Raw genomic sequence first — 8,908 nt, 5'->3', positions numbered from 1 at the left:
CCCTGGGGCCTCTGCCACCAGTGTCCTTGCCCACACAGTGAGCCACAGCCAACCCCCACCTCCCCAGGAGACCCTCCAAGACCCGCAGGTAGGTCTGGCCCAGGCTCCTAAGGAGGTCACTGCCTTGCCCTGGCTACCAGTGCATGCGAAACCGTGTGTGTGCCCTCCAAGAATGGAGTCTCTGTTTCTCCCAGTCCTGTGTAGCTCCTGCACTCAAGGCCTTCAAAGCCAAATGCTCTAGTGGCTCCTCCTCCCGAGGCCAGACCCCCAGGCTGGGGAGCTTGACATGGAGCTCAGAACGCTCACTCCTGTGAGAACCTCTTCAATATAATTATTTTCCAGCTTGTAGGTTGCCCACCTGGTGGGTATGGGATTTGGTATCACGAAAGCACCCCTCCCACCGCCTTGTTGTGGCTTCTTCTTTGTCTTTGGATGTAGATTATCTTTCTTGGTAGGTTCCAGTCTTTTTTGTTGATGATTATTCAGCTGTTAGTGGTGATTTTGGTGTTTTCCTGTGAGGGGGTGAACTCAAGTTCCTACTCCGCCATCTTGTCTCCTCCTTCCAAGGGGGTGGAAAAATTTTTTAAACGCCTACTAATCTTCCAAAAATTGGCACAAATGTCACTTCTCAAAGAGGCCCTTCAGGATACAGGCAGTTGGGAAGTCACCACCCATTCTGCATTTCCAAGGCACTTTACTCATGTTCACAGACTGAAAAAACCATGAGGCATCTACCTCAAGCCCATAAACCTCAATACCCTCTCACATACACAACTCTGGGTGATGCTCACACGTGCATCCCAACAAGTCCTAGAATATATATAGTCTATAAATGCTTAAAGGGATCAGACACTGGCTGGGAAATGTCCAAATCTCAAGAGTGAGTAGGAAGGCTCGAGGTGAGCTTGTCAAATTCCTGCCAGGGAGGTGTTGGGCGGGGATGTTGTCACTGGAAGGACCAGTCCCAGAATAGAGCTCATCCCCCATATCCACGATGGATGCCCCTATAATGTAAGACACCCAAGTTCCCAGTTCAGAGAAGTCAATGATTAAACGCCTCTGTACTTTATCGTAATTTTCTAAAGTTCCATCACAGTCACTTGGCCTGCTCTTTGAGACCAAGGGGCTGTGTGTATACACAGGTTCACTCACTAGGACACTTAATCCCATAAATTTCCCACATACTCCCACACCTGGATTACTCACAGAAGCAGGGCTACTTCCTTCTTCTCCTTCTCCTTCTCCAGGCAACCCAGCACACACTTAGCATCAGCAAGAGCACCAGGCAAAAATTCAACACTTTTGACACTGACTTGCTGAGCAACAGGACAGGCTGTTACCCCTGTAAGTCAATGGCTCCGCTTCTGGACGGTGGAGCTAACAGGACAGCCATGGACACGTTTGGGAAACACTATGGGTACAGGACAAGCCCAGCTGGGGACACTGTGGTGGCAAAAGGCAGAAGCAGCAGTCGCTATCCAAGGACATAACTTTATTGGAAACGAAGAGTGAGAGGTGTGGGAGAGGGCTAGGAATCAGGCTCTGTGGCAGGTGGTGGCTTCTCATCATCAGGGGGGCAGTCAATGAAGTCAGCTAGCATGGCAGCTGTGTCATCCTGCTCCTTTGAGGGACAAAGACATCAAATCCAAAACAGTCACACACACACACACACACTGAAGAGTGGGTCAGGCTGCGCAAGCAGCCAGCACCACTTCTCCCCACCCGGCCCGCTCACCTTTTCCTGGAGAGCTGCCGCCTCTGCCTCTGTCTCCATCTCTTCTGCTGCAGATGCCTCTGGTGGGGTTGGTACCTTGTCACCCCCACCCTCAGCCCTCTCTTCCAGCAGGGTTGGGGGCACAGAGGGCTCCTCTTCAACAAGCTCCTGAGGAGGTGGCACTGCAGGGGGGCTCCCCCCTTCCCTCTCCACCTCCCCCTGGGAGGGGAGCACCTCAGGGGCCAGTGTGGGGGCCGTCTCGGCCCCAGGCCCCTCCTCAGCCCCCGGCTCCTCCACTTCCAGCAGCAGCCCGGGTTCCGGTTCTGGCTGCGGCTGCACCTTGGGGGATGCGGCGGGGGGCAGAGCTGGAGGCAGGCTTGGGGGTGCAGGCCCTCCTTCTTCCACCTCCCCGCCCGCCGGGCCGAACTCCACCTCTTCCACCTCTTCCTCCTCGTCCTCGTCCTCTTCTTCCTCCTCTAACTCACCTTCCTCTTCCTCAAACTCCTCCTCAAACTCTTCTTCCTCTTCTTCCTCCTCCTCAAAATACTCCTCCTCTTCCTCCTCCTCCTCCTCCTCCTCAAAATCCTCCTCGTCCTCGTCTTCCTCGTCGTCGTCCTCCTCCTCCTCACTGCTGTTGATGTTAATAACTGTCAAATCTTCTTCTAGGGCTGGGGGTCCTCCGCCACTGGGAGTCCCTTCAGGGACCAGCTGGGGTGGTGGGAGTGCCACAGGGCCAGGAACAGGAGGGGGAGGCGGCGGAGGGAGAGGCCCCGGGGCCGCAGGCAGCTCTTCTGGCTCCTCCTTGGCTGGCACAGGAGGGGAGGCTGTTGGGGGCCCGACCGGGGCTGCAGGCGGGGGTGTGGTACCCGAGGCGGGTGGGGGTGGCAGGGGTGGCAGCCCCTCGGGCACGATCACCACACTGTCATCAGAGTCGCTTTCCAAGGAAATCTCCACATCGGACGCCTCCTCCTTATCATAGTGGACAAAGGCTGGTCTGGGCACCCTTCCCCCAAAAGTCTCATCTGGGGGTATAGTAGGTGGAGGAGTGCCACTAGGGGCAAGGACAGCATCCTCATTTGAGCCTGCCCGGTGGTTCTCAGGGCCAGGAAGGAGCCGGGGGGATACAGACACCAGGCCTGGGACGGAGAGGCCTAAGTGGTTGGCTGTGGCTGGAGGTCCAGGGCGTGCTGGGGGCATGGGGCCCACTGAGGGCATGGGGCCCGCTGGGGGCACAGGGCCTGGGGAAGGCATGGGGCCTGCTGAGGGCATGGGGCCCACCGAGGGCATGGGACCCACAGAGGGCATGGGGCCTGGGGGATGAAAAGCTGGAGCCCTGAACGGAGATGGAGCCTCAGGAGGGGGAACTGGGGCAGGGGTGGGGCAGGCAGGGCCCATGGTCTGCAGGGGAGGAACCCGGGGATGGGTCAGAGCTGCACAGGTCACCAGTGCTTCTGAGCAGAAAGCAGAGACCTGAGGAGGGAAAAAAGGGTGAGTGCGAGCATCAGGGATATGGGCCTTCACGAAACCAGGGAGGGAATGCCGACCAGCATCAGAAACGAGAATCCAGGAACCCACGAGGTGGATTTGGCCACACTCCGCAGTTACCTCAAGGCTGTCTTCTCTCTGGCCCAGGGAGAAGGCCTGCAAGGCACAGGCGAGAGGAGGCGGGCAGCGAGGAGAAGGCGCCAGCAGCAGAGCCAGCAGCAGGCGGTAGAGTTCCCGGCGGCAGCGCGAGCTGGTATACGGGGAGCTGCCTAGGACCTCGCCCTGCTGGACGCCCATGACCAGTGGGAGGACCAGATCATGCAGTCTCTGAAAAGGACAGAGAGCACACCTTGAGACGACACCACGACGAGCCAACCCTTCTCCGGGGCCTACTCCCTAGTGTGAATGAGCCCCCGACAGGTACAGAGCAGTGGCTCCTCCCCACCTCCGTGGGGACCAGGCTCCACTCACCCTGTGAGTCTCCTCCTTGATGAGAGGCCCACACATGAGGACGGTCCGGCTGAGGCCTGGGGAAGGAGACCAGTATGTCAGAGGCGGGCGGCTAACACGATGACGAGCCAGGGCTTCTGAAGCACATGGCCCCAGCTGAGCACCCCACTCTGCCACGGCCCACCTCAGGCAAGTCACGTAACTCCTTTAAGTTTGTTTTCTCAACTATAAAATGGGGATCCTAAACGTATCCCTACTACCTAAGCTGTTGACAACATTATGTAAACGAGACAGATGATGGAGGTACAACATTATAAATGTGCGTTTATGTATTTGGGGAGAGCTGGCACTTCCCTTCACACGGGGGGTGGGGGGCTGGAGGGCAGTGAAATACACAGGACCCAAAAGGAAGTCACTTCTGCATCCAGATTAGCAACTCAGAAGCAGGAAGCCCCACTGAGCAGCCCGCCTGGGGAGTGTGAGCTCCACAGCCCAGGGATTTCGTCCTCTTCCTGGCCCCGCCCTCTTGTACTAGAACAGCACTTGGCACGTACAGGGGATGCACGAACAAAGATAGCTGAGACCCTGGAGGGGCGGTGTCAACACCAGCACTCCACCTAACAACAGGACCCAAGATTCCACCTGCAGCCCTGGGGGTGGTGTAGCTTCGCCACAGGCTCTTAGCTGGGTCTGCATTTTTTCTACACCCTCCACCTCAACGACTGGTTTGGGGCTATCACCCCAGGCCATCCCAGTGCGCCGAGGTGCAGGGCACAGGCCTCACCCACCTCTCAGCGCAGCTGCACACACATCACTGTTGGCATTGCTGTCCCCTTTCCGGTGGCTGGGCGGGGCCAGAGCCTCCCCCATATCCAGCTTTAGCTTCTTGGGGGCGCTGGGCTTCCCGGTCTGCAAACCCCCATCAGGGCTCCCCCGGGGACTGCGCAGCTGGCGGGGGAGGGGAACATAAATCACACACACCGGCCAACAGGAAGGCAGGACAGTCAGAAGGCAGTGTCTGGTGGTGAGGCTGGTGAGGACAAGGGGTGCAGGATGGGGTCCCGGGACAGGGGCAGAGGCCTCACTCACTTTGAGGGCATCAGCCGGCGGGGAGATGTCACTGAGCAGGTGGGTGAGCAGGGCCTCACCCGAGGCTCCCCCCTGAAGCACTCCTGCCGAGGCCCCACACACCTGCACCCACAGCTCCAGGACAGTGTACACCTTGGTCCGCATAGTGCTGTGGGAGGAGCAGAGGGCAGCTTGTGAAAGGGAGTCGATGTCCCAGCCGCCGGCACCCCCGGTCCACTGGCACCCCCTCACCCACCCTCTCCTCTTTATTCTATTCCTAGATGGTCACCTGTAAGGCCTCTCCTGGCCTGGAGAGAGGCTGTCCCTCCCAATGCTCCAGGCATTGAGAACCTGGGGAAGCAGGCGGCTGATCAGGGCCCCAAAGCGCAAGAGCCGGCCTCTACACCTGGGGGCGAAGACAGAACAGTGACCCCTGCTCCTAGCACATCCCAGCCCCTGCACCGCATCCTCCCGACCCCACTCACGCGAGGATGAGTGCAGAGAGCAGGTCCAAGGCTTCCAGGTGGAGGGAGGGCAGCAGCAGCAACCGCAGGGGACCGTCCCCAAGCAAACTCTGCAGAAAAAATTAGCAGAGTAAGGAGTGGGGGAAGAAAGTGAGGCAAAGAAAGAGAAATGGAGGCAGGATACATGCATGTGACTGAATACACATGTGCACACAGGTAAGGAACCCACACCCGACCCCAACTCCCCCAACAAGATCTAACTGCCATCCTCCTCAGCAGACCCTGCAAGGAGGACGAGGGAGGGACAGCCGAACCTCGTGGCAGTGACGCAGCTGGCCCCCAGCTCACCCTCCCCTGAGGAAGCATCTGCTACAAGTGCTCCCGCAACACGGGAGCGAATCGGCACTGATGCGCGTGTGCTGGGAGCACGGGAATAACGGCATCTGGAGAGGTAAGGAGCTGGCCGGGGCAACCTCAGGCGACATCACTTCGGGAGCCACAGCCCACACTGCCTGCCCGGCTGCCCTGCATCCTGGGCAAGCGCTGTGAACAGGGCACAAACTCCACTTACGATGTTCTTGGCACTGACGCTGAGGGTCCGGCAGATAAGATCCAGGATTTCCTGCACGGGGACGGACACGGGAGCCCCGAACTCGGAGCTAACGAGAATCAGAGCAGGGAGATCCTCAGCGCGGGGGCCCAGGGCGACTCCACACCCATCCTCAACCTCCCTCCTCATGATGAAGACGACACCCATCTTGGCCCCTCCTGCTCCAGGCCCTCGCTCCCTCCGACACTCACACACCTGAGCATGAGCCCCAGGCAGCGGGCCAGCCCGGAAAACCTCTGCCAAAGCCGGAGAAGGACATGGGCATCGCCATCTTCTGAGGGGGAGAGCAGCGTCTCCACCCCAGGTCCTTCGTACTGCATAGGAGCTGGACAGAAACACAACCACCTTCACACGCCAGGTCTGTCTTCCATCCCCTCCTCCTCCATTCTGGTGGAGGACCCACCCATATTCTACTCCCTTTTGCCTAGAACTCAAAGGCCCCGCCTCTGCAGACCAGCCCCCTGCTCCCCTCACCACCATGCCACCGACCACAGCAGCCACAGTCCCTACCCGTGTCCGCCCCCGCATATAGGGCCCCAAGCAGGCTGTGCAGAGAGGTCAGCAGGCTGTGCAGCTCCTGCTCCCAGCTGTCCGTGTGCTTCAGGCCCTGGGAGAAGCCAGCCCCTAGAGAGGGCAGCCGGGAGTAACACTCACAGGCCAACTGCAGAAGACAGGTTGGAACCCTGGTCAGATGGGAATCCAGCCCAGCCACGGAATCCCAACCCCACCAATGCCCAGGAAGACGGAGATCAAAGAGAGCTCTGAGGGAAAACGGAAGGGACTACGGGGCAGAAAGACACAGATGGAGACACGGAGCCAGAAGTCACGACTTGTGTTTACTGCGTATGTTCACAGGGAGGGGAGTGAGACCGTGGTCGAAAAGCAGTAACAGATAGAAAAACAGAGAGAGAAAAGAAGCTCCAGCTCAGACCCCAGGCTCTCCATCTCCCTCCTTTCCCTTTACCTGCTGGAGCTGAGGGCTCAAGGCATCCACCCGAGATAGGAAAAATGAGGCCAGCTTGCCCTGGATTAGAGGGAAAGAAAGGGAGAGGCTGGTGAGTCAGCTCCAAGGGCCAGAGACATAGACCCCGCCCATTCCCAGCAGCAGAATCGAGGCCCAGGATCTAAGGCCTTTTTCTTTCCTGCAGACAAGGAAGCACCACACTCTAAGGGGCATCATGCCTGGGTGCAGACATGCTCTCATGGTAGAAAGACACCCTGAATGTCGCCTCTTGTCCTTAGCCTCCCTGTTTGAGGCCTGTGTCCCACAGACGACTGGGCCCCCTCCTGCCAATCTTTGCAAAATGACAGTCATCTCCCTCAAGCCAAAGACACAGCACTGAAAAGCAGCTACCTCCACGCCCCAACTCCCTGCCAGCTCAGACAAGAAGCAAGGGTCCAAGCTGGGAGCTGCGGCACTAACCAGAGATGCGAGGGCAGGACAAGGTGGAGAGAGAAGGAAAGGCTGCCCAGCAGGACTGAGGTAGCACATCTCAGAGCAGCGACCTGTCAGTTAGCCAACAACAGTACTCCGCCTGCTATGTGAAGGCGCCGGCACAGGACTGTTTAACTGGGGCCCCATTTAGCTGGAGGTAGAATCAAAGGGGCCTGTGAACATGGAAGGGAAATTTTTTAAATCATTTTCACTAACCTGTAAATGAAGTATAATTTTTTTTTTTTTTACTGTATATGTAGACAAAAAGCCACAGTAGTATCAGCAGTACCTCTGACTGTCACCATCAGAAATCACTTATCTTCATTTCACGTTACATATAGTTGTAAACAGTTATCTTGAATTATCATTCACGTGCATCACTAATTTGAAACTTAGGTAGTTACCAGACCTGCTGCTAGATCCTGTTATTTGACACGTTAGTAAAGCAGCACATCCCACTCTATCACCATTTTTTAAAGTATACATTTCAACAGAATCAGTGTCCCTTGCAACTCCATGTATTTTATGGATTTAAAAACATTCGAAGAGGTCTATGGCACAAAAAGGGTGAGAACACTGAAGTATAACAGGATTTCCACCTTCAGTGGGTGTAACAGTCGGGAAGACAAATGCGTGGAAAACAAAGAGGGGGGAGGGTCAGGAGGGACTGATGCTGAGAGGCAGGACTGAGCTGGGTTTGGGAGAAAAGGGAGGACCCGGATAAGGAGACAGAGGGAGGGACACCATGAGGAGAGCTCCAGGCTCACAAGAGGCCCACGGAGAAGCAGGCCGGGCCTTAAATCCCAGGCTAGTGTGTATGGACTTCATCAGGGGATGGCGGCATCACATGCACAAAGGTAAACTTCCAGAAGACCAGGGAGACAAATCAACAGTGACACCAGGTACGCAGCAGGGGACTTATGGGAGGAAGCAGGCACGGAGGTCTAGCAGTGTATGGTTCAGAAAGCAGCCCTCCAAGGGCTCCCTGCCATCGCCCTGTGACAGGAGCCACATCTGGTTTCCCACATTCCACTGCAGGATTCTCACCATGAGACAAGCACTGTTACAGCTGATCCCAGGGTATGAGAAGGCCTAGAACCGTTTCCCTTGGGACTTGGAAAGCATTTTCGGGTCCGGTGTGGTAGGGTTCTGCACACTTCAAACCAAAAGCAGCAACCGCCCACAGGTCTCCTGACACCGGCTTCTCCAAGGATGACAGAGAGTCGCCAAAGCCTTTTCTACAGTGGCACTCGGCCCTTTTGGCCAACTTACTGCTCACGCTTTCCCTGAGACTCTGAGTCAAAAAGCTGGACTGAGGCCACCAAAAGTCTGCTTACGTGACTGCAGTCAAGCAAAGTACAGGGACATGGCTCTGACCACAGGTCTACCCCAAGTGACCTGCAAAGCCAACCAAAGTAACGGCTCACTTGGAACATTTCACTGGAAACGCAAGCACGCGTGCACACACAGTACGTCCTGGGTGTCTCTTAAGAGTGGGGTGAGTCTTCCCACTCATTCCAGGGAACAAATAATCTGTCGAGGAGGAAAGGTAAAGCCTCTACAGGACTGACTGCATGGACTCAGAATGCCTGAGATACCTCATTTGGGAGGGGTCATCCTGAGCTTGGAGACTGCAATTGCCCTGGGAGCTTCTGGGGGATGGAATAGAGAACAGATAGACA

The 8,908-nt window shown here is 56.8% G+C and overlaps 1 protein-coding gene and 1 long non-coding RNA gene across 8 annotated transcripts in view; one reads left to right on the top strand and one right to left on the bottom strand.

Annotated features, from left to right (window-relative positions):
- Positions 1–1,471: 1,471 nt before the first annotated feature.
- The window catches only part of PELP1 (proline, glutamate and leucine rich protein 1), a 45,935-nt gene continuing 38,498 nt past the window's right edge, over positions 1,472–8,908 (bottom strand). For 5 of the 7 annotated variants that reach the window (XM_012531965.3, XM_033423090.2, XM_033423088.2 and 2 more), the window contains 12 exons: positions 6,756–6,815; positions 6,302–6,452; positions 5,987–6,116; positions 5,753–5,840; positions 5,203–5,291; positions 5,007–5,123; positions 4,739–4,886; positions 4,438–4,597; positions 3,671–3,726; positions 3,320–3,526; positions 1,736–3,184; positions 1,472–1,621 (listed from right to left, as the gene is read on the bottom strand). In XM_012531965.3, the coding sequence (XP_012387419.2) occupies positions 1,529–1,621; positions 1,736–3,184; positions 3,320–3,526; positions 3,671–3,726; positions 4,438–4,597; positions 4,739–4,886; positions 5,007–5,123; positions 5,203–5,291; positions 5,753–5,840; positions 5,987–6,116; positions 6,302–6,452; positions 6,756–6,815 (2,748 nt within the window). In that variant the 3' untranslated portion in view covers positions 1,472–1,528. Of the gene's footprint in view, positions 1,622–1,735; positions 3,185–3,319; positions 3,527–3,670; positions 3,727–4,437; positions 4,598–4,738; positions 4,887–5,006; positions 5,124–5,202; positions 5,292–5,752; positions 5,841–5,986; positions 6,117–6,301; positions 6,453–6,755; positions 6,816–7,214; positions 7,348–8,908 lie in introns of those variants that run through there. The other 2 variants (XM_049702062.1, XM_033423092.2) reach the window with 2 other exon arrangements.
- LOC117200386 (uncharacterized) lies at positions 5,285–8,792 on the top strand. The gene is made up of 2 exons (XR_004481896.2): positions 5,285–5,632; positions 5,959–8,792. It is a non-coding gene; the product is annotated as an uncharacterized LOC117200386 (long non-coding RNA).

This window comes from Orcinus orca, chromosome 19 (genome assembly GCF_937001465.1).
Source record: "Orcinus orca chromosome 19, mOrcOrc1.1, whole genome shotgun sequence".
Classification (NCBI taxonomy): domain Eukaryota; kingdom Metazoa; phylum Chordata; class Mammalia; order Artiodactyla; family Delphinidae; genus Orcinus; species Orcinus orca.
The sequence above is the reverse complement of the archived record's forward strand: the minus strand, read 5'-3'. Positions and strand labels throughout refer to the sequence as shown.